At 54.2% G+C, this 27,703-nt stretch overlaps 8 protein-coding genes across 8 annotated transcripts; 4 read left to right on the forward strand and 4 right to left on the reverse strand.

Annotated features, from left to right (window-relative positions):
- Positions 1-733: 733 nt before the first annotated feature.
- Positions 734-4,009, reverse strand: CONPUDRAFT_166305 (uncharacterized protein; the record flags this gene model as incomplete). Its single annotated transcript, XM_007771753.1, has 8 exons — positions 734-1,924; positions 1,975-2,327; positions 2,381-2,635; positions 2,698-3,029; positions 3,094-3,147; positions 3,205-3,328; positions 3,391-3,559; positions 3,626-4,009. The coding sequence occupies 8 exons, from the start codon at positions 4,007-4,009 to the stop codon at positions 734-736; spliced, it is 2,862 nt and encodes a 953-aa protein (XP_007769943.1).
- Positions 4,010-4,526: 517 nt separating this feature from the next.
- CONPUDRAFT_125886 (SET domain-containing protein) lies at positions 4,527-6,617 on the reverse strand. The gene is made up of 5 exons (XM_007771754.1): positions 6,139-6,617; positions 5,878-5,961; positions 5,481-5,739; positions 4,995-5,339; positions 4,527-4,907 (listed from the first exon to the last, which is right to left on the reverse strand). Exons 1-5 carry the CDS (start codon positions 6,484-6,486, stop codon positions 4,711-4,713), a joined length of 1,233 nt encoding a protein of 410 aa, XP_007769944.1. The 5' UTR covers positions 6,487-6,617; the 3' UTR covers positions 4,527-4,710.
- A 1,061-nt stretch (positions 6,618-7,678) lies between these two features.
- CONPUDRAFT_82948 (uncharacterized protein) lies at positions 7,679-9,678 on the forward strand. The gene is made up of 2 exons (XM_007771755.1): positions 7,679-7,730; positions 7,808-9,678. The coding sequence occupies exon 2, from the start codon at positions 8,665-8,667 to the stop codon at positions 9,307-9,309; it is 645 nt and encodes a 214-aa protein (XP_007769945.1). The 5' UTR covers positions 7,679-7,730; positions 7,808-8,664; the 3' UTR covers positions 9,310-9,678.
- Positions 9,679-10,480: 802 nt separating this feature from the next.
- On the forward strand, positions 10,481-14,115 carry CONPUDRAFT_166308 (uncharacterized protein; the record flags this gene model as incomplete). The annotated part of the gene is made up of 5 exons (XM_007771756.1): positions 10,481-10,614; positions 10,661-10,811; positions 10,863-12,418; positions 12,470-14,001; positions 14,064-14,115. Exons 2-5 carry the CDS (start codon positions 10,793-10,795, stop codon positions 14,113-14,115), a joined length of 3,159 nt encoding a protein of 1,052 aa, XP_007769946.1. The 5' UTR covers positions 10,481-10,614; positions 10,661-10,792.
- A 2,122-nt stretch (positions 14,116-16,237) lies between these two features.
- On the reverse strand, positions 16,238-16,531 carry CONPUDRAFT_154955 (uncharacterized protein; the record flags this gene model as incomplete). Its single annotated transcript, XM_007771757.1, has 2 exons — positions 16,238-16,247; positions 16,302-16,531. The coding sequence occupies 2 exons, from the start codon at positions 16,529-16,531 to the stop codon at positions 16,238-16,240; spliced, it is 240 nt and encodes a 79-aa protein (XP_007769947.1).
- A 396-nt stretch (positions 16,532-16,927) lies between these two features.
- CONPUDRAFT_154956 (uncharacterized protein) lies at positions 16,928-18,716 on the reverse strand (the record flags this gene model as incomplete). The annotated part of the gene is made up of 10 exons (XM_007771758.1): positions 16,928-16,978; positions 17,034-17,185; positions 17,246-17,272; positions 17,328-17,509; positions 17,560-17,653; positions 17,714-17,862; positions 17,915-18,077; positions 18,157-18,431; positions 18,489-18,516; positions 18,566-18,716. 10 exons carry the CDS (start codon positions 18,714-18,716, stop codon positions 16,928-16,930), a joined length of 1,272 nt encoding a protein of 423 aa, XP_007769948.1.
- A 267-nt stretch (positions 18,717-18,983) lies between these two features.
- On the forward strand, positions 18,984-19,931 carry CONPUDRAFT_125895 (uncharacterized protein; the record flags this gene model as incomplete). The annotated part of the gene is made up of 4 exons (XM_007771759.1): positions 18,984-19,065; positions 19,255-19,312; positions 19,452-19,553; positions 19,793-19,931. The coding sequence occupies 4 exons, from the start codon at positions 18,984-18,986 to the stop codon at positions 19,875-19,877; spliced, it is 327 nt and encodes a 108-aa protein (XP_007769949.1). The 3' UTR covers positions 19,878-19,931.
- Positions 19,932-23,248: 3,317 nt separating this feature from the next.
- CONPUDRAFT_90932 (WD40 repeat-like protein) lies at positions 23,249-24,198 on the forward strand (the record flags this gene model as incomplete). Its single annotated transcript, XM_007771760.1, has 3 exons — positions 23,249-23,430; positions 23,488-23,737; positions 23,806-24,198. The coding sequence occupies 3 exons, from the start codon at positions 23,249-23,251 to the stop codon at positions 24,196-24,198; spliced, it is 825 nt and encodes a 274-aa protein (XP_007769950.1).
- Between the last annotated feature and the right edge of the window lie 3,505 nt (positions 24,199-27,703).

Genomic DNA, 27,703 nt, shown 5'->3' on the forward strand with positions numbered 1-27,703 from the left:
CACCATTGCTCAAGCAGTAAAGCGAATACGATTCAGGGGGGTGTCAGATTTACGTCTAGTATTCGACCCTTTACGGCTTTATTGGTTCATCCAGAAGCCTCCTGTACGGCGATGTTCCTCTACGAGGTCTACAAGTAAACACCGCCTTCATACGTCTATTCAGGCGCTTAGTATCCTAGCGGTACCTTAAGCGCTTACGCGTTCGTGTGGCTCCGCGTTCATCGCATAGGGCCACGTTCATTGCTTACGTAGCCGTCCTACATTACCGTGGGACTTGGACTGCATAGTAGTTACGAATACGGTAGTGACTTCACACGCTCCTGTCATATATATACAGTCGCTACCATGAATATCATCTAAGTCTTCTCTCTCCACCGAACGACTACCATCGTCAGCCTACCAGCTACCAAGCTACTCACTCAACCTTCAACACTAACAGCCCGGTGAGTTCGCGCTCTTATAGACTCCATCAGCTATACTCGCGTTCGTCCTTTGTCAATATCTTCTCCTTCATAAGTGCTACTTCTGGCGCCTCTCAAGGGAAAATCATTCTGCACTCGCGAATGCATCAATTTCCAAACTTCGATTGTCTTTGACTAGCAAAAGGCCAACGAGAAACAAGCACATTAGGTATGTATGTATTAATTAGCTCAAACTATTATGGACCGAGGCCCAGCGGCGCATCTCCTTTGCAAAATCCGCAATTACCCCGCCGCACGACGGCCACTAGGACCTATTGAACCTCCTCAACCTCCTGGACCCCTATCTCCGGCTTCATCCAAAGCGACGGCAAACTCTTCCTCCGCGCAGGCCCATGCCACCTCACCGGATCCACGCTCAGACAAGGAGCTCGCAGTGTCCTATTCAGCTCTCCACCACCCAGCTCTTCGAGACTTGGCATGCGCTCTAGCTCGAGCACAGGCGAGGGCGGCACTAGCCCCACTGGCGACGCAGAACACTTAGGAAGTCTCTGGCATCTACCACCGTCGCCCCCGACGTCCTCCGTACTCCGCTTCTTGCTCGTCTCTCTCCCAGTGCTGATTTGTAGCGCGAAGTTCAGGCGCCGCTTCAGATGCGCGATGCTCGGTCTGCGCGACGCCGCACGCTGTTCGCGGCCCGACGGAACCCCAGCCTGCGTGCTAGCGGCCCTCCCATTCGACGAACCGAATTCGTGCCCTTCTTCGCCGTAATCCTCATCCTCGATCAACCGAGGCATATCATCCTCCTCCCCAGCAACGACCATGGGCGCATACGCGCCTTCGCATCCGCCTAGTCCCGGCGGCGAACACGGACTCGTCTGCGTCGGCGAATGTGTAAACACGCGCCTCCACCACGGGCTCTGGTGCTGAAGGGGCGACGACGGAGGCGTGGACATGTTTTCCGTGCTGCAGGTGCGCATGCGCTGCCGGCCGAGCCTGCGTAGGCTTCTGAATTTCCCGGACCCTGGTGACTCGGGCTCAGTGGCCACCACATGCGCTTGCGTCTGGGATTGGAAGCGAAGGTCTGTAAGAGACGCGAGGGAGACATGCGAGCAGAGCATAGTCCCAGATGAATTAGGAGTAGGTCTATTGAGGTGCACAAAGGAGAACGTGCCGGTAGATGATGAGCACCGCCGACTACGGGTCATAGGCTCTGTCAGAAGCGGTGGCTCGAGGAGTACACCGAACTTTGCTTCATTCATGTCGGTAACGTCTGTCGTCGCTGGAGAGGTCTGATTGTCAGTCATGTCTCCAGCCGATGTCTCCGCAGACGTTGAGTACGAATGATCTTCGAGTCCTTCCGGCACATCGACGGGCTCGCAAATAAGATGCCCGAATAGCCACCCTTCGGAACGCACAAGTCTCACTGCCCTCCATCCTGCCGATAGCGCCAACTCGCAGAGCTCGCGAAGCGTGCGCTCCTTGCTCCTGAACATATTGTACATCTGCACGCAATCAGCATCCAGCCACCTCTAAATCCATGGAGAAAGCTCACAGTCAGGTCCATCCAATACGTATTCACGCTCGCCCTACCCAGATTCGGAAGCAAAGGTGGCGGCGCTAGCGAACGAGGAGCGCCCTCGATGCTCTCCAGCACACGCTGCAGAGTCCACTCCGTATTTTCGCCCGCATTATATCCCTCTTGGTCTGGGTGGTTTACAGTGAGGTCGTCCGCACACGCCAGCGGCAAGACATTTTCAGCGATAATGAGCTTCGTATCTCGGCCTGCGGCTGATCTCAGCCGTCGAAGGATCTTGGCCGCATCGTTGTCTTCCCAGTCATGGAGAACGACGCGCAGGACGAATACGGCAGGCGCTTGAACAGGCTGCGGCTTGAAGAAGTCGTGTTCTGTTTAACGATGGTTAGGATGGTCTTAGGGGCACACCTAGAACGCAACAGACCTTGTAGCCTGACGGTCCCATCCTCAATCAGCGCCGGATGGCGGGCTTGCCACGACTCCCGTCCGAGAGCCACAACGACTGGCCGATCTTGTACAATATAGCGGAGATTTCGCCGTGATACGCGACTTGAACTGGTAGCGTGACCATTGCCTTCGTTCGTCTCTAGGGCCTCCGCCAGCACCATCACCGTACTTCCTATTCCACCTCCTACGTCAACAATGGTGCTTCCGCTCGGCAACGCCGCCCAGTCGAGTGCTTTCGATGATATGCCACAGTCAATTGCCTATTGCGCATGATGATTCAGAAACTCAGCTCACCATTCAGGATCGCCCCAGGCGCCTCCCATCCGCTCGTCCCCGTCATACCGCGCGAGAAACGATCAAGGCGATACGAAGTGACATCCTTGGCAGAGCCAGTGCCCGTATGGAACGACGCACGATCATTCGCTGCGTCCCGCACGCCTGCACTTGCACCGCATCCGTCTCCGCCCGTGATATCAAGGCCGCCAGCCTCCAGCCACTCGAAATACGGCGAATGTGTTTGCAGTGCGACGTTGAACGCTGACTTCTTCGTGTTTGATGGATCGGGCGAGCAGCCGCTGGTGACGCCCTCGGTGAGGTATGCGGCCGCTTTGAATAGTTCGTCGGTACTGTAACGATACGAAACACGTTAATTGCTTGATTTCAGTGGAGTTCTGCGACATAACAGCGTACCATAGCCCGACGAACGCAGCTGTACCATCCGTTCCATCGTATTTATCTCGTGGACTAATCAAACGAGAATGATTCAGATAAAAGGCAAAGAGAGTCAATGGGATGACCCACGCTTCAAAACACGACTTGACAGTCTTTCCGGTGTCCATAGTACTCGATATTCGCGTGTTCGCGAACACATTAGGAGCAGTTTCCCGCAGAATATGATGTGTGCATAGCAGACGGAGGAAATGGGCTTAATGGCAGAGTATTTCCTCAGCAAAGTCAATGAATCACAGCTGTTACTCATCCACGCACCTAGCTGTGCACCGTCGCAGAACTTCTCCTCTCCACAGTAGCCCCTTATTATCCGTGAAATCTCGTCCGCATGCATCCCCACTACGTCTGCCCGTGGCGCTTCGTTTTCGCGCAAAATCTCGACGATGTGTGCGTGTTCTACCAGTCGTAGACAAGCTGGAAGGTTATACTACGAGTAATGTCGATTAAGCATCAGAAATTCTTATCGTAACCGACAATGGACTAATCAACTCACGCTCATACTTGCGATCGATAGCGCTAGAAATGGAGGCCGCAGTATCCCCTCAAACTCGCCTACAGCAGATATGATGCGCAATGAGGCGGCTGCAGCCACCGGATCTCTTGCTAGTTTCTCAGCTTCGGACGACGGCGCAAAGGCCGAGTTCGGTGAGGGATAGTCGACGGAAGGGCAGAATGTCCATGTATGCGACTTGGAAGCAGACAGTCTCGAATGTGTGCTACCCGCAGAGGCAAAAACACGCTCAATGTCATCGAGAGCCTCGCCAATGATGTTGTGGAGCGCGCGTAATGTGTCGAACGTCGGAAGAGGAGACATCGGAGGTTTCCCAGCTGGTTCGCCAGAGGTGGAGGTTGGCGGCGTCCGGTGAGTGTCGCGCATAGTGACAGGGGGAGAAGAAAGAGGTGATGCCTGTCAGTCCATAGTATAAGTGTCAGGTGGGCAGACAAGTTGATATGCTCCAAGGACGAGGCCCACGACAAGGCCGACGGAATCGTGCTATTCTTCCGATCCCTCCGTAGTGATGAGCCATGGCGCCTAGGGAAGCTGGGTCCGGAGAATGAGAAGCGAAGAATGGATTCGCAGTCTGTGCCAATCAGCTAGTTCTTGGAATTTGTGCTGCTGTATCTGAACAGGAGATCAGCGTAGCATTGCGGCTCAGGATCCCGGTGACCAGATCGAAGAATGCATCTGCAAGCATCCGAACAACCAGCTGTTGAGATCAACGATGCAGGAGGAGGAGGTGTGGCGGCGCACTGAAAGGAAGTGCGATGCCTCCAACCACTTCACCTTCCTTTTTAAAACCGCCGCCGCGGACTTCCCCGACCTCCGAGTCGGGCCATTTGACGCAGGCGTTGACTATATGTGCTTGAGATCGGATTCGCTTCGCAAGTAGATCCGTATGTGCGCGACTTGACCGCGGCCTAAGAATATGATGATGATGGTGAACCCTCTATTCTACCCAGCTATCCAAAGATGTACGACACTGAGACCAAAACAAAGCAACCAAATAAACCCAAGACAATAAAACCCATGTCGCCACAGCAAAACGTATAACCACGACCAAACCCTCACCCTCACCCTCAGCTACTCTCTCGCACACATCGCGAGCACATGCAGTCGAAGAACCAGCTCGTCCGTAGCGCCTCCCGTCTTTCTCCAACGGGCTTATCCGTACTGGCGTACGAAATACGCAGCTCCTCGCCCTCCTTCACATCTCGCAACGTGAAGAACTCCAACGAACGCCCAGACCGCTTCTTGCGCACGTTGGGCGCGCACGCTAGATCCACGAGAACATTCAAGCCCAGATCAGCAAAAAAAGGCCAACACTCCGAGCGCAAAGCGCATATACTAATAAGCAACTCACAGTGATTGAACAGGCTTGCGCTCACCCACACCCCCCACCCAAACATCTCGCGTTCCCGCATGTCTCTCGTGTCCTCTGCCTCCTTCTCCGAGTCACCTATACTAATCCTCCCTTCAGGTAGCTGGTCGCCTTCCCAGATCCCGAACGCGTTTCCTGTCTCGCGCGCAAGGAGCTGCCTCACGACGCCCACGTGTGCACGCAGCGGCGGCGGCAAAGCAGCACCCAGAAACGCGCACACACGCAGGTGCGCGCGCAGGAGATACGGGCGCATCCGGACGTTCGCAAGCTCGCTGTCCTGCAGGCTCAGAAGCCTCGAAATTGCGAGCTCCGGCTCGGCGAATGGAGCTTTGGCAAGCTGCGAGGGGGGTATCACCGCCAATGCTGCGGGGACGTCCGCGATAGTGGGGAGGATGATGGCGATGGGGGAGTTTGGGTCTTGGGCAGGCAGCGAGCTTGCGGCGAAGCTTGCTTTGTTGGGGGAGGGACGATCGGCTTCTTGATGTCTGCGGACAATGGCGCTGACGGCGAACCGAGCAATGTCGAGCTCTCCTTCGTCCAATGCAAACGGGAGAGGTGGACCGCTTCGACCGTATTTTGCCTTTGTCCATGCTTCGACGCGTCCCCAAGCTCTATCTAGCTGCTCCTTCGCCATCTCCGGTCGCGTCCCGTTCTTGGTGATTCCCAGCTGTTCTTCATGTTCCTCTGGTGCCTCGTCTGCGAGGATCTGCTCTATTTGTGCGACCACCTCAGCTTGCTTCCCGCTTCTACCATTGTTTGATGTCCAGCCCTTCCCTTTCGCCTGGGCAGCGCGCGCTGCAGCGTCGGCACGTTCGACTGCAGCCACCGCCTCCGCGAGCGCAGGTCCATATCCATCGTCTTCCACAATCCACGCGTCCCGACAAGCCTCACCGCAGAAATACGGTGCTCCAGCCCCGAATCCAGCTTGAACTCGCTTCTGCGCCTGCGTCTGTTTCCCGATCTTCTCCTGCACCTGCTCTTGTCCCCCCACTCGCCTCCCATTCTTGACACGTGAGTCGATCCGAGGCTGTCCCGCGCCTTGATCCACCTGTCCATCCCAGCGCACACTCCACGCCCACCTCTTCTTCTTCTCCTCCCCTCCGCCACTGGACACGGTCGTCCCGACAGCATACGCAAAACACCGCGCACACACCTCCTTGCGGAACGCACGATAGACCACATGCGCATGCGGCGCCGCACAGACGTGCAACAGTGTACCCGCCGGGATCGCCTGCGCGGCGAAGAGCGAGCGTCCGCCGTAGGGCGTGCGCTGTAGCTTCAGGAGTGGGGAGAAGGCGAAGTCCAAGCCCAATCCCAAGGTAAAGGCTAGGGAGCTCGCATCCGGAACGGGCCCAATGCTAACTTTGAGTCTAAGTTTGATTGAAGACGGATCACCTAAAACGGTTTCTGCCGCTGCTCGGCAGAAGGAGGTGGGGCCGGAGACTGTGGCAACTGTTGGCTTGGATCCGTCCATGAGAACGAGACGCTTCGTGAATGTCTGCGGAACGTCTGGAAGGGCGGCGCGTGTCGCGTCCGGTGGTGATACAGCTGAAGATAGAGCGGGCTGGATGGGTCCGACGCGAGGACTATGAAATCGATCGGGCGGTGAGTGAGGCCATTTTTTTCTGCGGGAGATGGAAGAGGACGCAAAGAAGAAATCGGTCCGCAGCCTATCTTTGGGCCTCTTCTTTATCGGGAAAAGCCCCTATTTCATGCGTCTGACCTTCAGCTTGGCCTGGACCCGAGAAAACCTCGAGCTCGCTGCACGGAATTCTGATATCAGAGTAGCAGATGGCTCCGATTGCTGGCCGTTTGAGTAAAGGTGGGGCATTCCCTGGCATTCCTGTGGTTGTTGTGGGCTCGTTTGACCCTCATGGCCAGGTAACGCTCCCGACAGGAGTCGGATGCTCCAATGCTGGCCTACAAGGAGGACCTTTCGGAGCAGCAGGAGCTCAAAACCCTATTGGTCTGACGACCCGATCAGAGTCGCTAACAGTACAGACAAGCGTCAACATACCGGGCTCGAACAAACGCCTGTCCATAAGCGGCCAGACGCGTGGTGCGCAGATGAGGAGTAATCAGGTACGAGCGCTCGCAGAGTTGGCAAGAAGGCGACAACTGACGACGGTCAGGGGAGGGAATCAGCCGGGTCCCACCAGGTCCCACCGTCCCACCAGTGAGTCCCTTGAGCCTCATTCGGCGATAGAAGCTCGCCGGGACGTGACAGGCTGCGTCAGGCCGTGGTCCGATCGCCTGGCGCGCTGCCTCGGTACCCAGCTGCCAGATGCAGAGGCTCCATACGCTCGGCGTGCTGCAACGTGCCACCGGCCGACGATATATGGGCAGCAGCGGGCACGTCACCTGGGGCTCTCCGCGCAAGAGGAAACCTTGGGGCCGGGCAGTACAACATGGACCGAACATGGTTTTATGACTGCACACGCCAGTCTCGGTGATGCCATCGAAGAAGACTGGGCCCGAGGACCGTCGACGACTTGTTCTATGTTGGGATCGGGATTCTGCGAGATCCTGCGATAACGAATGTGAGTTGTTCATGGCGTTACACGTGATGCGAAAGATAGACTTTTCGGTGGGAGGCGCAAGCGATACTCACGGGTTCGGAAGTGAAGTCTTTCAGGCTCCGGAGTGCTGAACCTTGAAATTTTACGCCAGGTGCAGCCTCTCGGACGCCAAAAACCTTCCAAAGGCTGTAGCCTACGGGTGAGTGGATCTTTGGTTAGAGTTCATTTACCGCGCAGCGATGCGGAGCCTGTGGCTGAGCGCTGACGGGCGTCTAGGAGGTCTGACAGACACGAGGCCGGTATGGCGCGATAGCCAACGCATGTTTTTTTCTGTGAGACAGAGTTAGATTGGGCCCTCGGAGGCACAAAGCTGGGCTCGATGGCGGGGCCGCCGGCGCGGAACGGGCGAAAAGAAGCCATACGAAGATGGACAAAGATCGACCCGGAAAGAGCACTTGGCAGAACAAAGGCCGACCGAGAAAGGAGGCGGGATGACGTGGAAATAGGTCGGTGCATGGCAACGGTCGCCTGCGTGGCGGGGACGAGCGTCGAGGGCCGGATTAAGAACAAGCGGAAGCAGCGTTCTGGCGGGACTTGGACTGTCGAGGTTTACAAGGTCGCGACGCAGGACGGTGCGGGGGAGGGAGCACGTGGATGAAAGTTGTTCCGGATTTGGAAGCTGCCATACTGGATAACAAACGGAAGCCCAAAGGAGAATGAAAGCGCACCTTGTCAGACAAAGCTGTATAAAGAGACCCAGAGGGCGGTCAACCTCCCAACACCAGCAACGACTCCAGTTCTATCATCGTACAACAACGACATCCATCACCTAGCGTCAGAGAAGCACCAACCCTTGTATTCACACCCACAATCCTCCTCTTTCGTCATCATGTTCCAGGTACACCCCGCACACCCGACCAGCACAAAAGCCATCTGGGAGGTCCAGGACTCTAACAACAACATGGCCTCCTTCCCCACACAGCAGCCCAGCTCGGTCGCACTCCCCCGCACCCTCCAGCGCCCCCAGTACGCTGAGGTCCACCACTCAAACATCGTCCCGCTCGCCCCCGAGCTCGCAAACGTGCCAGTCGAATCTGCCTCTCTAATTAATGAACGCGTTCTTTCATTTCAGCATGATCACCGGCATCAACTCGCTCCAGACCCACCATCTCCCCTCGACCATGTCTCGCACTCAGATCCAGTCCACGCCGGCCGTGACGATCCCCGTGCGCGCTGTAGGCCCCCAAGCCTGCTACCCCACCCACGTCCTTGCACTCTCCGCGCCCAAGTCGGCCGGCGACGCGACGCTGCTCCTCACGCACGCCCTCGTCCTCGCAGCCAACTGCTCCGGCCTGCCACGTCTCCCCGCGACTGCACCCGCGACGCCTCAAGGCACCTCGGTTACCCTACCCGTTCTGCCCCTCACCGTGCCCTCGCCCGCCGCATTCGCGCCGCTGCATTCCTTCCTCTACACGCACTCGACGCGTTCGCTCCTCGCCGCACTGCTGCCTTCGGTGCCGAGTGCTTTCGTGAGCACGCTCAGCACGCCTGGTGCCATTCGCGGCACGCTCGCGTCCGGTCCTGCGCTGCACACGCTCTCGGACCACCTTGTGCGCCACGTCCGCCCCGCGCAGCTGCCCGCCGTCGCGCAGGGCATCGCTGCAGTCTGGCGCAACGCGGTCGCGCTCGGCGTGCACGACCCCGAGTTCTGGGACACGCTCGACCTCTCATGGGAGGTCGTCCTCGGCGCGCTCAACCTCGCCGCCGGCGCACAGTGAACGCACGGATTGCCTGCATTGCCTGCATTGATGGTGATATACCCTGGGCGCGCAGCGCGCGGACCGGTCAAAACGATTGCTCTCTGACGAACAGAATGGAAACGGACGGACGGCACGTATGCATACTAAGAAGTCTCTCTCATCTCATCTCATCCCATTCCATCTTCCATCCTCATCCCAACCTACGCCTTACTACTCGACTAATTCCCCCCATCTCTTCATTGTCGCATGATTTCACCACCACTACCGCTTGTATCCCTTGCTAGCTCATCCTGCTCTTTCCTCTTGTCCATTTCCCCCATATTCCCGCGCAGACGCGCACATACCCCTGCACGCTTTTAGACACAAACAACCCATTCTCAAACCCAGCCACATATCCCATGCTACCCTTACGATTACAGAGCTGCTAATTCGCGCAGAGGCGGGCCCGATAATCTCTCGCACCCCGCCCTGCTTATCCTGTGTATCCACTAGCTCGTTTTTCGTTTCTCTCTGTCTCTCTGCCTCTTGATTTACATAACGGAATTTACAAAGTACAAATGCAAAGACACTTTCTTGCTGCTCCTGCTGTTGCCAAACTTATCTCTGTCTGATTGTCTGATGATCATCGGCCCCATCGCCCCGCGCCTTTGACTGAGAACATAGAAGCACCGCGAGGCCAAATGAGCTTATTTTGGTGATCTCAATAAATGCCGGTTCCCCCTTTGCAGTCACTGCGGGTGGGAGTGCAACCTCGGCCCGCGAGCTCGAACTCGGTAATTCTGCATCTCGGTTTCTCTCCAATCAGCACTGGCATCGATCTAGGTTTGGCGGGTCAACGTGTTGATGTTCTCTTCTCCTTCCTCTGCGTGTGTTCTGACCGCCGTGGGTACGCCCGCGAGAGCGAAACGGTCTCTCCCTTTGTCCCGCTATGGAAGTGTTTGACCTTCATGTTGGACTTCTGGGGGAGCATCGCCGTTTTCTCAGCCGCCCTGGTTGGTTCTGCTTGCAAGAGTTTTACCTGATGACGAGGGCATATTGCTGAAGCTCAGGCTGGCGGCATCAGGATTTATGGCCTAGGCTAGCTCTTAGAGTCCTCCTAAGACGTCCGCGACGCACAGCGTGATCGGTATTAACTTTCAACAATCTACGTCTTGGAGTACTGAGGCACCATCTTTCTACCATCCTTCTAGCCCGGTGACTTGGCTGTATACCCTCGGCTGATGCGTTGCTATAACCACTAGCTTTCCCGCCCGATAGCGCACAGTGATAAGGGAGGATTCGGATGTTTGCAGTGACTGCCTGCCTTCGATCCCAAAGCAGCAGGCAAGGATCGACGTGTTCATGCGGTACCTACTAATAATACTACTAGTAGCAGTAACAACACACAGCAAGTTGCTGTACTGGGCTGTACGCGCCTCGAAAGCTACAAGTAACCCCACCGCGTCGCAACCTCGCACCTCTGAGTTGATCCATACTCCCTGCAGCAAGAATCACCCTCACTATGAATCCGGCTGATAAAGGTACGCTACTTGACTCTCTGGATGACAGTCACCTTCAACTCACGCTACTAGACGAAATATGGCGAAGACTAGCCAACGAGAAGGCCAGAGGGGCCGAGTACGACTCCAATGAACGTCGTCCGTTTTCCGAATGCCTACCGGGCACACGCATCGAACTCCTGAACACGCTCGATGATGCATTGTCACAAGAAGAGCCCAGCCATGTTTGGCTCTTTGGAGGCCCAGGCTCCGGGAAATCGAGCGTTGCTCACGCCATCGCGGAACGTCTCCGTGCCAAGGACCAGCTTGCGGCGACCTTCTTCTTTTCGCGGAAACACGTCTCTAGAAGCAACGCCGATCACGTCCTTCCCGCTATTGCCTACCAAGTTGGTCTCATTCATCACCGTGCTAAGGAGGCCATCGTCAAGGCCATTAGAGACGATCCCGAACTGCTCTCTCCCGAGAAATCCCGTCGCACGCAGTTCGACAGCCTTGTCGCTACGCCTCTACGCGAGCTTCAGCTTGTGTGGAAGACAAAACGTGCAATGATCTTTGACGCGGCAGACGAAGGTGTGACAGGCAATGCCGCTCGCCTCAAGGACCTTGTCTGCATGTTCGCCGAGCTTGTCCGCGATTCTACCGTCCCTATTTCCGCAATCCTCTTCACTAGTCGTCCTCTTCCCAGCCTCGAATCTCTTGCGACACACGCCAACTTATCTAATATTACCATCCCTCTCCGCATCGAATCCTTCGACGCATCCCGTGATGTTGAGATTTTCCTCCGCCACTCCTTCCGAGACATCTACGAGATGCGAGACATCGAGTTCGTCCACACCTGGCCATGGCCCCCCGAATTCATCCTTGCGGCGTTACTAAGCCAAGTAAGGGGCCAGTTCATCGTCGCCGCAACAATCAGCAGACTCGTCTGCGATGCATCAGACCCAAATAGCGCCATCAATGTCGTCTCCAGTCTCTATTCTGGGAACGTCACTATGCTTGATCTTGATCTGGGAAACATCGATACGGTCTATCGTTATATCCTTTCCGATTGCGAGCTTCACACCCGCCGCACCGCAGTCGAATGTCTATCCGACATCATCGCCCTTGCTGAGCCGCTGTCCTTACTCGACGTATGTAAGCTGCGCGCTGAAGACGTACGCAAGTGCATCACACACCTTTCAGCGGTCATGCAGATCCCATCACTGGATTCCTCTGCGACAGTTCAGATATATCATACGTCGCTGCGCGATTACCTTTGGGATAGTACTCGCTCGAGAGAACATCATGTCGATCCTGCCGAGTCACACCGGCGTCTTGTCTCCTCGTGCTTGCGACTCATGCAGCGAGAGCTGAAGAAGGACATATGCGGTCTCGGCGACCCGTCGAAGCTACACTCAGAGATAGAGGATTTCGAGCGCAGACGCGACACATCAATCTCTGGAGCTCTTCGTTATGCGTGCCTCTACTGGGCATATCACCTTGAAAGGGGCGGTCAGGACGTCGAAATCCAAACCCTCGTTCTTTATTTTCTACAGAAGCAGCTACTTTTCTTTCTTGAAGCGTCGTCGATTATGGGCTGTCTGCACCCAGCTGCCGCGTGTCTCCTTGATGCTCGGCTTGTCATCTTGGTAAGCAGATGCTGGCTTCCTCGTACTCCAAATCACTGACTCTCGGTTCAGGGATGGCGTGCGTTTGATGGTCAGACGGTGGCACTGCAGCTACTTTACGACGGCTGGCGCCTTTTACTACAGTTCTTTGAGCCTATACGCGATTCGGCACTCCACGTTTACGAGTCTGCTTTGCCCCTATGTCCGCTCAATACTCAGCTTCGGACTCATTATCAAGAAATCTGTCTGGAGGTTGTGATGTCTGTCGACTCTGGTCTGGATACCGAATGGGATGCTGTTATACGAACGCACAAGTATGACTCGCTCACGGCATTCACCATCTCACCTGACGGCCGTAGATTGGCTACTCTGTCGAAAACAGAATTACGGCTCTGGGACACCGTTACAGGTGCCTTTGTTGCCTCCCCTGGTCCTATGCTCGTCCCAACTGAAGTCAGATTCTCGCACGATGGATCCATGCTCGCATGTCGCTATTGGAATGGTCGTCTGTGCTTGTGGTATCCGCATACAAACTCTGTTGTAGAGCTACTCGCAGAACAATACAGCTCGACTCAACATTGGACATACACTGTCTCCCAAGATCATTGTGCACTTGCTCCCGATGACTCGTTGATCGCGTCCGGTATTATTGAGTCCGAACTATCTCCTACCACTCTTCAGGTCCCCCTTTATTGCAGACCTGAAGGAAAATCACTCCTCATCTATCTTGCCAGTCGGAGAGCAGAAAGCGAGATCTGGCAAGTGCGTGGTCGCTTCGTCTTCCCCAACCCAGAAGTTACGCAGTTGGCGGTGTCTCGCGACGGATTCGTCATGATCATTACAAACGAGACGATTGATATCCTCGACTCCATATCGCTTACTATATGTCGACACCTTGCTATGGAACTACCCTTGTTTGGCTTTGGCTACTGGCATTGTTTCAATTATTCCGGAGACGCCTTGCTACACATAGATGGGTTAAAATGGTCTCCCGAAAATTCGATTCTTTCAACACTTCTCGATCACGACTCTGGCGGACGAAATAATCCCACGTTACAAGTCGTGGAAGACGCACAGCCCCTAAGTTTTTATCTGGGAGATGGCGGGACTATGGTCGGGGCTGTATTAGGCGATTATATCTATACTCGTCACAGACAGGTCCATCGATTCTCGTGGTCGGGCCATGCGCATTTTCTCTCATCGTTCAATGCATGGAGGGGCCAGGAGATTCATATTATCGACCTTTCTATGTTACTTGATGCCCCCTCAGTAACACCACACCCGAATACCCCGCATAACAACGCCATGCAGACTGTCGGCTCCTTTGAAGCATTTCATCTCCTATGCAGTCGCCCAGACAAGAAGGAGGCAATTCTTGCAGGATTGGATTCAACCCAGCCGGCCATCTTGCATACTACCGTGTTGCTCAATGGGTGGAAAGTAACCATTCTTACCGGCGCTATCTTTGGGGCTCCTGAGAAAATTTCTGTGTCATATAACATGGACATGCTCTCGCACTTTGATGACAAAACGGGGATCATACATATCTATGACCTCGAGACACACCAGGTTTTCAATGTTGCACTAGAGAAACTCCTTATCAAGTCGGAGTTGAAACAGCAAACGTTCTCTCCGAAGTCCACTTACTTCTCCCTGGCCGCTAAAGGACGTCTTTTGATCTGGTACTCGAGAAGCGGTCGATTGGTGGGAGCGGTTGAAAATCTGTTTCGAGCCTTCTCCTATAATCCTGCGTTTTCAGAAGACGAGACCCGCCTCGCTGTCATAACACGCCCCGGATCTCTCAGCATCTTCTCTCTTGATAGCTGTGTTATGAAACTTACGCTCATCATCCATATCCCTATACCAACACAAGCTCAGCCGATAGACATTTATCTGAAGTTTACTGGATTCAGGAACGAAATCGACGTCTTGACCTACGCTCACAATAAAGTAACCCTGTGGCAATATGTTGAGGCCTTCGGCAAACTTCTATGTATAACTTCGCAAGATATGCCGCGACAGTTTTCGAGCGTCAGACTACTCAGTTCGCCAAATCTTCGGCGATGTAGACTTGTCGAGGCTATCAACAATGGACCCTTCGTACCGTCAAATACACTCGATATTCACACAAGTCCCTACAATGACACGATACTGTCATGGATATCCAGCGATTGCAATGCGATAACCAGTACAGCTCCCCAACTAACAGTAGACATTGACTCTTCGTTTCCACCAACAGCCTTTGCGGATGTCCATACTTGGTCTAATATCATGATTGATGGGGGTTGGCTCTGCATCGGTTCACGACGAGTTTGCTGGTTACCCCCTCGATACAGGCCAGTGGTGAAGGGAGATGGCATATCAGTGTTCGCTGAAAGGATACTTGTCCAGACTACGAGGAATATCTTAACCTCGGTTGCACCCGGGATATGGAACGAGAGGAAGCATCTACTTCTTTGTATCAAAACCGCCGATATACAATACTACGACTGGTCTACACCTTACGACGATAACATACCGGTGAGAGAAGTTGCCAGCTAATTCCCATCTCTCAGAAACTATCACGCTAATTCAGTCTCTGTGTTAGGCTCGGCGATTGAAGGCCACTGAATCCTTGGATGCGCGCCGTCGTCGTAGGTCTACGGTGGTATTCATGGATAGCTTACATTGTGGCCCCGAAGATGAAATAATGGAACAAATGGAAAGGGAATCTTGGGACCCAGTCGGTATGTCGCAGCTGGAAGTGTAGAAATTATAGGTCGCAGGGGCTCGCGACGACGCACGGCGTGTTTGTCCCGGGCAAGAGGAGGATTCCCGAAGGGCATTCGCGTGAATAATCCGAGTAGCTACGACATGATTATATACCTAAATACAACCCGGAATCTATACGATGAATCAACAAGTCATGATGCAAGCGATAACGAACACAGAATTCGAACAGGAAGACCAGTAATTATCGCTCGATTTGCGTGGTTTCGCTAGGAAAGTGATGCGTAAACGAACAATAGTGTAATTGCACCAAAAAACTCACTTTTGAGGAACTTAAGACAGTCCGATGTAGGACGAAAGATACACAACCGTAGAACGCGGCGCATGAGCCAGTGGGGATACAAGGATGCAGAGGCGGCTCTCACGCGCAAGACTTGAATGACATCCCTTTGATAAGAGTCTATCACGAATAGAACGTTCCTAGCCAATAATATGACCGCTACATAGTCCATTGAGTATAGGTGATGTGATGACCTGAAGAAATCCGAACCAAAAGAAGATGATAAAAAAGCTACAAAAAATGAAAGCAAAATGGGAGTAATTAGGGGAATCCTCAAGAATTAAAGCCAAGAATAAGTTTCGGTATTATAACTACTATTTCACTTTTCGTCAAAAAGGGAGGTAGCCCTACGGCGGATGCTAATGTAACGCGTCTAGGAACTAGTGTCGTATGTGTATCGTAGGTATAACGGCCGTTGTAATATGTGCTTGTCCCCGGTTGGGCGTCAGCACTAAGGGCGGTGGCCTTGGGAGTCCCTGCGTTCACCGTGCATCCGTATATCCTGTCGCTGCTATTCCTCGTATTGAGTTTCGTTAGAAGGTGCATAGAGTAGAGCAGGATAGACGTTTGAGCACCGGGGTATCGTCTGGCGTGCCATGTTCATAACAGTGGAACTAGGGGTTTCGGGATTGTTTGACCCTCCAAGAAATAAGGTTAGCGAAGGCGGAACAAAGGACTGCGTAGATGGCCGCGACGGCGGCATCGAAATACCGCCCTTGCACCCCCAATGCAACAGGGTGTGTTTACTCTTTTATTCACGCTAGAATTTTTTGTGGGCTGGTGAAACACATCTATACAAGCCTATAGGTCAATATATGATACAGAGTTTCAAGAAAAATGCCAGGGAGAGCGCACTCAGCACATGTTGCATTGAGGGTGCCACGTTGCATTGGGGGTGCAAGGGCGGTACTGTGGATTTCCGGTGTTGAGTTGTCCGGCGCAGTCGCATTCTGGTGGAGCATCTTCCGCCACCACGGCCGCTTGCACACGCTCTCATCTCCTCCCACATTGTCGCGCTGGAAACCATAGATGCTGAGCTCGTCCAGCTCGCCCCGCGGAGGCTTGAGCTGGCGCAGCGGTGCCATTGCCTTCATTGGGCTGTCTGCTTAGGCAATCAATACAGAGGTCAAGGACATCGCCGGATAACTCGACTATAAGGAAACACTGAGTTAAGCAACGGCCTTAGAGAGCAAAAGGCAAACACACGACCATCACATTAGCCGTTACTGTGAATGAAGTGCTCGGAAGACATGCGCCGCAGACCTTGTGTGTGCCGTCGCGGACACTAGTGTCGCTGCATCGGGAGGCTCATTGGTTCATGGATCACAATGAACGCGATCCAGGATCAATAATCATTTCAATCAACGCTCATTCACTGTAGCGCGAATCGATAATCCGTGAGTGAGTATGCTTCTTGGTGCTATATCACCTTTATATAGCGTTAACTTGGTGGTGTAGCCTCATCAATCCATGTCCTGTACCTACAATGGTGCGCCCCTCGCCTTCTTATCCTCTTCAAAACTCGCCTTCGCCTAAAGCAAAGTCGTCAGCCACAAGATCTGCCAATTTACAGAAGATATTTCGCACCTTCATCAGGAATCCCTCGTCAGTCAAAACTCTCGCTCCGACGGCTGCCAGCGCTTTTGATACCACCAGCGTCGCATCGTGGGCAACCTCAGTGGCAGCAGCTGCGGTGAATCCAGGCGTGTGGTTTCCACCATCAGGAACCGAAGGGATAGCTAATGCCAATACATGCATCGTTAATCACGGTGGAGTAGATTCACGGGGGTAGAACGTACAGAAGCCAGGATGCAGAGCGGGCATCGCTAGAACAGCGCTTGTAAATGGGCAAACCGAAGGAGATGTGTGAATAGCGCGCACCATACGTCACATGGCCAAAGTCGGTCGATGCGCTGTGGATGCCCCACTCGTAGTCAATCTCGCCATATCGCCTGCGAACGACGTTTCGCAGCTCCTCAGCAAGCGTTGCGTTCTGTCGCAGCTCATGTGCAGACGCTACTTCGGTGATTTTGACTTCGCATCCGGTCGCGGTAGCAGCGGCTCTGAGGCGTTGTCAGTCGTTGGTCGCGTATATTCGGACCTGTAAACGCACTCGAAGCATGCCACGACGCGCTTCGCAGTTGAGCGGGCGTCTGCTGTCGTCTTTGCGCGAACAATCCATTCCATCCTTGCGTTGTCAGGGATGACTATATGCGCATATACTCAGTCAGAATCAACACGGATAGTGATAGGGACTGTGCGCGTACTGTTTGGCGCCCAGTTCTGTCCGCTGAAGATGCCGTGCACGCGGTTCGTGGGTTTGAGCTGTTGGCGAAGGACTGATATGTTAGTATATGCCAGAACGGCGGCGTCGAGCGCGTTCTGGCCTTCCCATGGGCTCAGTGCCGCGTGGGCGCTATCGCTATTTGTGAGCAAGACCGTCACGGAACGAACATGAAAGGCACTACCTGTGGCCACTGTACTCGACAATGTACCTAACAAGAGCGAACGAGCTGCTCAAGCTGATAGAATGGAGCGGGCCGGGCGCGGGGTGACACATGAGGCACGCGTCCATGTCCTTGTATGCGCCTATCTCGAGGAGCTTCACCTTGCCTGAACAGTCTTCCTCAGCTATAATTCATACGAGTACAATGAGTCAGACCGCGACCATGAGCAACTTACTTCATCATAACGCAACTTGCGAACGCACCAGGTGTCCCGAGCAATACGACCTCCCCGCTGATATCAAACTTCTCCATGGCCGCCTTGACGGCACACGCAACCGCAACGCCCGCGATGCCGATCAGGTTGTGTCCGCACGCGTGGCCGATCCCCGGGAGCGCGTCCATCTCGGAGTTGACGCCGAGGACGGGTCCGCCGGAGCCGTGCGAGAACGTCGCGCACCACGCGGTCGGCATGTCGGGGAAGTCGGCGACGGCGAAGCCGCGGGCGCGCATGAAGGCGGTGTATGTGTCGTGTGCGTGGCTGCAGCCGATTTCGAGTCAAATGTGAGGGAAAATACAGATTCGATGGAAAGCATACACTTCTTTGTATAGCGTCTCGGGATGACCTGAGTAACCTTCGCATCATACGCAAAAGGCAAGAAAATAAAAACACACTGTGTATGTTGAGACTGAGGTCCCTGAGTTCCTGGTTCATCCCATCGATCTTCGCTTCGATGGCTTCGAGTACGTCGGGTCGGTAGATGTCACCTTGTTCGAGCGCTGGTCTGACATTGTGATCGTGCTCTGGTCTCCAAAGCACGTCCATACTTGATGTTTGCCGATTTTCAAGCTTTCAAGTATACTGAGTGATGTGCAGAGTACCTCTACAGAGACCAGAGTCTCCGGGGCCGCGAAACAGAACTCGATAAGCAAGGACGGAATCCATCACCGTGTGGGGATGGCGTTGAGGTCATGAGTGCGTGACGGTCGAGGAGTGACTGACAGACACAAAGTTACCAAGTGACATCACAGTCCTGTCACGCCCGTAAGACCCTTCCCCGGCTTTTGAAGACCACTTGTCTTTCCCATAACCATGTCAAGCTCATCAGATCCACGGGACCCTGCTCTTGAGACGAAGCTCACACTGCCTAGGACATGGCACGCAGAGTCGCCTGGTTCGTCCTTTACACTGCTCTTTCGTAAAAAAAAACGCTCACTAAAGCTTTTCCATAACCTGTGTCAACGGACGCCGTCTTGCATGTTAACGCAAACGCCTTGCGCGCTTCTTGCACCTCCTCAACCTTCGCAACACGTTCCTTCATGCATCAAAACTGTGATTCGTAAATGAATGAATGGACCTGTAGACTCGCTGGGCTCAATGGGCATGTTCTTGGCTGGAATGGTGCTGGTGACGCGTAACAGGTGCGGAACGTGCAATAGGCTATATGCACCGGTAACTGACCAGGTCCATTGCTACGACTGCCTTCTCCCTCCTTTCTCGATTATTGCCATTGGCTCGACGGACCATCTTCGAACTGGGACGCGTGTTTGACACGCTCAGATTTATCGCATGGCCGGTGCTGCTTCTCGCGGTTGGAGGCGTGTTCAACCAGCACCCACTGCGGACAAAGGAGGGCGGTAACACGCCTTGGGCCAGCCTTGCGTGAGTCTTCTGACCTGACTTTTCCTCTCTACCAGCCACGCTTCTAGGCCTGTCCGCCCCGGTTATTCTTTTTTGTATGAGCGTCCCACATGGTTTCGCTGGCTACGCTGGTGCTTTCCGGGAATGAGTCTCATTTCGGTGATCTTTCCGAATGCCCTGCGCCTCCTTCATTCCTTTCATTTTTTGCGTGGCAGTGAGTTTATGGATGGGCGTTTGCTAACGTGAACTTGCGTTTGCAGGATGGCTGTCTTTGCACTCATCGTCTCGCACGCGCCTCTAATGATGGTGAACAGCCGACCGAGTGGCCCTGTGCCAATCCAGTAGAGCGTAGTAGCTTACATGTTATACTGCATATTTATCATGTCCCTTGTGTCTCAGACCGTCATACGCTTGGTTTGAGTGAGCGAGATTATGGTGAGACCTATCACGTGTGACGCAATTATAGTGGTTTCGGTCGAGGTGGGTTATAACGCCCCTCACCGGCCTCCCACCACTGGGGCCCACCATCCTTGCCAACGCAGGCGATGGCGACCACGACGGCATCGCACCGCCGCCGGCGCTCGACCATAACCCACATTGATGCTCGCGTGTCACGAGCAAACTCAAGGTCTTATATACCCTTCCCCTCCTCCGAGGACGAGCAGCCCACTTCCAGTGCCAGTACTAGCGTGTACGCTACGCCAACCTCCAGCAGCTCGAATACCCCGCTCGACTCACCCGTCGAGTCCCAGAGCTTCACTCACCTCCTCACCTCAGTTCTCGGTACCCCCTTTGCTGCAAGTTCCACTGATACCCCCGCCTCGCCCACGCGTCTGTCCCTGAACCTCAACTTCGAGCCCGCCGCGGACATGACACCTGCCTACCAGCCTCGTGGTGGATACCAACCCAGTTTCGAGACATCGTCCGGCACCATGTACTCGGCGTCGTCGAGCAGCCGTAATGCGACCGTACTAGCTGACCCAGTGCCCCGGTCGTTCAACTTCCTCTACGATAACTACCCTCAATTCCCTCACGCTAGTATGCGTGAAGGCTCCTCATCCCCTGAACTCCCCCCTTCTTCCTCTCATGGTCCCGCAATGGCTCCTCGGCATCATCGCGCCCCCCGCATCCACAGCCGCACGCGCACGTATGACTCCCACACATCGTATCATCCAGACCCGTCCTCGATGATGACGCAAACCCCTTTCCACCCAAACATCCGCGTGCACCCAGCTCCTGCGGTAGAGCGCGAACGCACGCACTCCCTCGCACCTACGATGGACTTCTCGATGATCTCCCGCCCCGAGAGTCCGCCTGAGCGCGATCTCCTCCATCCCCACTCCCATCTGCAGGGCCACACCAACCCCCGCCGCCTCTTCCGCACTCCCCCACGCAAGATCCTCTCCCAACTCCGCCGCAATATGGACCCGGACACCCAAGACGGCTTCGGCTCGCCCATCGCTTCCCGCTCTGCGTCGGCCAACTCGAACAGAGGGGGATCAGGCTCAGACACAGACACAGGGGGCTGCCTGGCCACTCGCCCCGAGTTCATGCACACCCGCTCGCGCAGTGGCAGCGTCGGGATCGGGCGTCTCTGGGAGTCGTTCTCTTCACCAACCGCACGGACCGTGGCAAAGGGCAAGGAGAAGGAGCGCGAAAAGGAGAGGGGAAAGGGGAAGGAACGCGAGAGAGAGATCGAACGAGAGCGAGATCGGCACGGGCAAGGACAGGTGGCCTCGCCGGTGGCGCGCCTGACACACTCTCGTAGTCGGACGAAGGGCAAGGGCAAGGGCAAGCTCGTCGCGCGCAGGGCACATGCTCGCACGCTGGATGGTACTCCTAGTGGCTCGTCCCACGCCCGGCAGTGGAGAGACCATGATGACTCTGGATCTGAGTCCGGATTGGTGTCGGACAAGGACTATTCGTCGATGGCGCCGCTCGATGGCGAGGAGGGGGAGCTCATCTCGCTCGCTCCGTCTGCGTGGGGCAACTATGCAGGAGGTGACGCGTACAGTGTTGCGATTTCCTCGACGATGTCGCATCGCAGGAGCACGAGGATGTCTTCAAATATGCCTCAGTCAGGTTCGTACTCGACCTTTGCAACGATCTATGCTATCCCGCGTGTGCGGGTACTGACTAATTTCCACTATTCTAGGTCTCACTGCTCTCCCTACTGAACTCCTCCTTCAAATTCTCTGCCTTCTCCCCTTCTCCGGCGTCCGTGCCATGTCGTATACATGTCGGCGCATGTACATTCTCGCCGACGATAACGCCGTCTGGCGCTCCTTGTGGGAGGCTCGGTCGGGACCCGCCGACATGCCTCCGCCCGAGCTCGGGCCCATGCCTCCTTCCGGACCGACGGGTCACAAGGGCGTGCGAGATGAGGGCGTCCATGGACTGGCGCTTCCCGAGCGTACGGAGACTTCCGACGGGCCGCGGGGCTGGCGAGTGGACCTCCGTCGTGTGGACCTCCGCACGGAACGAGGGAGGAAGGTGCTCGTGCAGGATTGGGCGAGATTGATGAGGCCGCCTGGTGTTGCATGGGACGAGGGTGAAGGGTATCAGGCTCAGGGGGATGGTGGGGTGGTGGTGCAGGAGGAGGATGAGAAAGATGAGGTGTTTGAGGAGGCAAATGAGGAGCTGGACGAGATCGAAGGCACAGAAGAGGGCGTCGATGAGGAAGGGGATGGTGATAGCAGTGCGAGTCTGCATACGCTTCGGGGAAGCGCGTGCTGGAGCAGCGAAGGCGTCGAAGGCGATGGTGAAGAGGAGTTGTCCTACGGAACTGAAGGTGGGCGCTCTGGTCGTCCGGGATCGCGCCGTAATGCAGAGTGGGCCTTCGACTGGGACTGGGATGTCCGTCGTGCGTCGGGGTGGGTTGACGCACAGTTCTCGCTTGCGGGCCCTTCGAGCAACCCGTATGTCGAGGATCTTGTTGACGCAGGTTCTGGGCTCGGAAGGGAAAGCACGGGATGGGGCCTAGACTATCCTGGACCCACACCTACTTTCGCAGTGGACTCCCTCCCAAGCGTGTCAACTCTGGTCGCAGGTGATGGATCCTCCAACCTGGGTCAAGAGTATGCTGTCAGTCTTGCAGAATCAGAGCATGGGATTTACTACTCGAGAAGACCTGGTATCGTCGACATCGCCAACGACAACGAAGATATGGAAGCACTCGACGGATTAGAGAAGCTAGACCACGTTCCTTCTCTGCTCCTCGACTGGCGCAAACTTTATCGTGGGCGGGCACTGCTCGAGCGGCGGTGGCGCGACCCGGAAGGCGAACCTCACGTCACGCGGATTGAGGGCCACAGCGACAGGTATGTGCCTCTTCATTTAACCTTTTTCGTCGTCCCTTCTTTTTTCCGCGCACGGAGGCCCATCGGGGAGCGCTAGCTTTGAGACATTGTTGTCATTAATCTTTTGTTGGTACCGTTACTGATGATGATGCCGCTGGCAGTGTGTATTGCCTCGACTTTGACTCGGGGAGGATCATCACCGGATCGCGCGATCATACCATCAAGGTGTGGTGCATCGCCAGCGGCCGGTGTCTTGCGACGTTCGAGGGTCACCAAGGGAGTGTGCTCTGCCTCAAGTTCGAGAAGGACTGGGACCTCCGGGCAAGAACGCGACGTCTGTCGCGGAGTTCGAGGGCGGAGGCCGAGGATCAGAGCGATGACGACAACGACGAAGAGGAAGGCGCGTTTCACGGGTTGATGGTGAGCGGGAGCAGCGACTGCACGGTGCGCGTCTGGGAACTGGTATCTGCTCCTTCCCCTGAAGACACCGGTGATGGGGGTGCGGCACATGTCATACGTGCTGAGGTGAAGCAGGTGTTAGAGGACCACTCGGCGGGCGTGCTGGACTTGCGGATGAACGAGCGTTGGATTGTGAGCTGGTGGGCGTCGCTTCTCTTCCTTCTGGGTTTCTGCATCTGATAGCCATTGCAACACAGCTCGAAGGATACCCTAATTCACGTGTATTCACGGGATACACTCGAGCTCGTTCACGTCCTACGAGGACATGAAGGTCCAGTTAACGCTATTGCCGGGTTGGATAGTGAGGTCGACTCCTCAGGACGCCTCGTATCGCACGTAGTGAGCGCCAGTGGTGATGGAAAGATGATTCTATGGGATGTCGAGAGTGGAGAGCGTATCCGTGTGTTCGAAGGCCACGATCGTGGGCTCGCGTGCATTGAATTTAAGGTACGCTTATCCAGGCTTGAGTGTCACGGTGCCCTTCGCTAGTGTAATTTCCTGATCGATGTTTTTAGAATGACCTTATCCTGAGTGGCTCGAACGACTGCACGATCAAACTTTGGCGTGCCTCGACAGGGGAGTGCCTGCACACTTTTGCAGGTCATACAATGCTCGTCCGCGCTCTTTGCTTCGACCCACACACTGGTTACATCGTCAGCGCAAGCTACGACCGCACCGTGCGTGTCTGGGAATGGCGAGAGGGCGAGAACGCGTATGCACGGGAGCGTGGCTGGCCAACGGGAGATGGGGAAAGCCGAACAAGCACGAGCTCGGCGACGTCAACTCGCACCACCGCCTCCCGGCGGAGCAAGACCCAAGGTGCGGGGCGACTCATTCGCGAGTTCAGGAACCTCCACGCAAGCCATATCTTTGACGTGAAGTTTGACGTTGGGAAGATCGTGAGGTAAGTCGTGCCTATGTCTTATTTTGCCCCTCTGCCGTAGGAAGCAGTTCGGCATTGTCAGTTTTGATCGACCGTGACTGATGTGCGTTGTTTTGTCTTTCCAATAGTACCTCGCACGATCAGAAGATTGTTGTGATGGATTTCACGTACGACATCGAGGGAGCTGAGCTCTTTGTGTAATAATGGTGGGACTCTTTTGGACCTGTATCATTGATCATCTCATTTCGGACTTTTGCATGACTTCATCTTAGCTGGATTCATTAGGTTGTCTTCATTTCGCTGTCTTCATCAGGTTCTTACATCTGTTGGTAGCCCAGTGCGCCAATAGCGGCTTGTTGTAATTTAAGTATCTTAGACCAGGGCTCGCCATAGCGCTGCCACATCTTTGAGCGAGTTTTGCATGATTCTTTAAGCGATCCGTAGCCGGACTAACTCAGGGCCCTGAACATTTTTGGTAAACGACGCGATGCAGCATGCTACGTTTGCGACAATGGCGGAATGCGCCACTGTAACCTTACCGAGAATCTGGGACACGCAGCCGTAATAATGAACTGCGCAGTTGTCGGTTTGACATTTCTAACATGTGGGGTATAGGGGTGTTTTATTTGACGCGTCTCTTGACACGTCGTAGGCAGCAATGCGATGACTAGGAGTAATAATAAAATCTAAACGCTATGGAAAGATAGCCTTCTGCCTCTTCAGCAAGCCTTGGATGCGACTGGATGACTCAGGAGCCGACATGACCAACCCCAGGCGGAATAAACGATGTTCCTAAGCAGAGTTTGAGATGGCCGTAATCAGTGGCTGAATTTGATGAGAAGTTAGACATGGTCTCCGGGCGTGACCGTAGTCTTCCATAGTACTACCGCAGTATGACTGTGGAGAGTGTTTTGCCGTCGGCGTAATGGACGGCGAACGCCTTCATCAGCACAATTAACTCGTCGACAGATTATCCTTGCCACCAGTGCTAGCGCAATGCGCCCCGATTCGAGGAGGGAAAATAGCCTCCATTTAAATATATCGTAGTGCGCTCCAGCCTCAGGTCGGTTGCAGAACCAATGTCTTTTGAAAGCCAGTAACATATGGTATGGACGAAATTAGCTGCAACATATAAACTGCATAGGATCTTAAACAGCCTTTCATCTAGCACAACTGGGGCCTGTGTCGGATACACAACAAAACACAACCACAGAGAATGAGGCGTAATTTCCAAAGGCCTGGAAAGAGCGACGAGGTTGCAGTGATCCTGAAAGCGGAACGGATCCTCAGCTGCATACTCGCGAAAGCTAACAGGCGCTTGTGAGCCTATAAAGACCCACACGCAGCGTTTCGGGTATCAGACGGCGAACAAGGCGATGCATCATTGCCCCCGACTCCCGTCGGCGTCTGTCTTGCTGGTCACTCAGGTACTTCCTTTAGGAAGGATTGCCTAAGATAGCCTAAGATATGACCTGTGGCAGCTCCAGTCATCGTACCTGTCTCCGCGTAGATGCGACTTTCGATATCTCGGGGAGTGTCAACGTGAAGGCACTCCCAACAGATTATCTGGTCAAAGTCACCAAGTCTAAGTTATATCTGAGCTAGTCACAGGACACGAACTTCACAGATTCCCGATGCCCGCCGGGAATGTGTGCGACGCACGCACAACTCGGTTGCCTGTATCACCCATATGCATCCACCTGCATGTTGACCGATGGCGACGATCAGCATCAAGAGGCAACCTTGGATATCAGATAAGACACTCACTATTTTGCTGGCGGTCCCGAAGAATGCCGAAGTACGCAAGCGATTTGATCAAACCGAGTGACATCACGTTCTGCAATGATCTTGACAATGACAAAGAAACGTGCAGTGGTGGCCTGCCAATGTCAACAACCTCCGAGGAAATCAACACAAAGTGACACATGAGTTTGCACGGATGTTTACCGGAAAAACCCTTACGGGGCAAATTTCCGGGTTTACATAACCGCATTTAGTGCACGGCAGACGCCGAGATAGCCAGACATCAAAATCTTGTTGATGCGGAGATACTTCAAGTTGTTCACGCCACTTTTGCAAGGAAGGAATTTCGGAACTGCAAACTTCATGCAGCCGTCTATTTGTGCGACACATTATGACATAAGCCTGTCATTGAACAACAAAAGAATCAACGTTGCGTCAGATCAAGCGCAATGAATATTAAATCAAAGCCAGTAGTGTGGCAAATCTGACTTCCCCGGAGTTCATCACAAGGGAATGGCAGCTGGGTCTGACATGCTCTGAATATAAATTCAAATAAGGGCTTTTGCCACTTTGCCACCCTGACCCGAGACCGTGATGCAACTAGGCGAGAAAACAAGTCTCGTTTGTATTCGCCTACTCTGCTGTCGTATGATAATAAGTCGTAGACAATTCTACCTCTGTTTCGAAATGACATTGGTAATGTCGTTCATTCTCTGATGGCTGAAACTCCAACAAATAGAAGCATCAAGAGCTTGATCAAGAGGCTAAATAAGATCTTTTTCCGTTTTCAGATTGTTGCTGAGAACGTGATATCACAGCTTCTTTACATAGTTCGATGCTTTTGGTACATGACGCACAGCCGCAAGGGATTCCTTTCATCCATAAATCCTGAATGTGGGTAGATACTATCGTGCAGTGCGCATCAGAGTGTGTGCAATGAGTTTGGCGCTTTATCTCAGCGGGCGGCCGGAAAACTAACACGATGAACCATGCGACTCGGGAATTCTCCAACCTGGTCAAGTGGCTCTTTTAAATATGTTGGAGTGGGTACCCCTGGAGAAGACGACGAGGAGACACCTCGTATAGCTGAGATGAGTACCTACGAATACGCGAAAACACGCTAAGTACTGCCTACGCTGACCATGTCGGCCCTAAACTACTGCATCATGTCTTCCTCAAGGCTCGGTCCGACCCTCCCTACTCCATTGTCTCAATGCATCCCGTTTCACCTCTGTCCCCCTGCTCCGGTGCAACAAGAACAATCATGGCGACGTAGTGGAGCGGCAACAACGAGGGCATTCACAGATCGGTGGAGAGTCTGCACACCCTTCAATACACGTCGCTTGTACTGGCGGTGAAAGCAAAGGTTATAGGCATGTTGTCTTCTTGAAGTCGCCTTTTAGCCCATTGAGTGTCGCTTGTGAGCCATAGGATGGCATAATTTGAACCAGGCTTGCCTCTCAGAGTTTCCACAAATCAGAGAGGAAAAAGTATCCCGTTGTGAAGCTGAGCACCATACTTCGCTTTACACTCTCGTCCATACCTAGGCGTTCAAGGATTTTACCTCCTATTGGATATGTAAATGAAATATTTATCCAAGAATTATCCAGGCTTTTTAGCAGAGACAAAGTCGGCAAGGAAGTTGCGCGCCACCGTGCATTGCCACGTCTTCGCGCCGTTGTCACATGTCGGGAGCCATCCTGCCTTATCCAGCGTAAAAAGATGGACCTGAGTTCCATCCTGAGCTAGTAGCTGTGATATTGATTCGTCACGTTCTACCATCATAC

Source organism: Coniophora puteana, assembly GCF_000271625.1.
Source record: "Coniophora puteana RWD-64-598 SS2 unplaced genomic scaffold CONPUscaffold_8, whole genome shotgun sequence".
NCBI lineage: Eukaryota > Fungi > Basidiomycota > Agaricomycetes > Boletales > Coniophoraceae > Coniophora > Coniophora puteana.

What these genes read in the sequence shown, in the direction of transcription:
- CONPUDRAFT_125886 (XM_007771754.1), bottom strand. Translation starts at nt 6,486, where the DNA reads ATGGACGGATCCAAGCCAACAGTTGCCACAGTCTCCGGCCCCACCTCC. An exon ending in CGCGGTGTTTTGCGTATGCT is followed by an intron (nt 5,962 to 6,138) that starts GTCGGGACGACC and finishes ATCGGGAAACAG; the next exon opens with ACGCAGGCGCAGAAGCGAGT. An exon ending in CTTGTCGGGACGCGTGGATT is followed by an intron (nt 5,740 to 5,877) that starts GTGGAAGACGAT and finishes AAGCAAGCTGAG; the next exon opens with GTGGTCGCACAAATAGAGCA.
- CONPUDRAFT_82948 (XM_007771755.1), top strand. Translation starts at nt 8,665, where the DNA reads ATGATCACCGGCATCAACTCGCTCCAGACCCACCATCTCCCCTCGACC.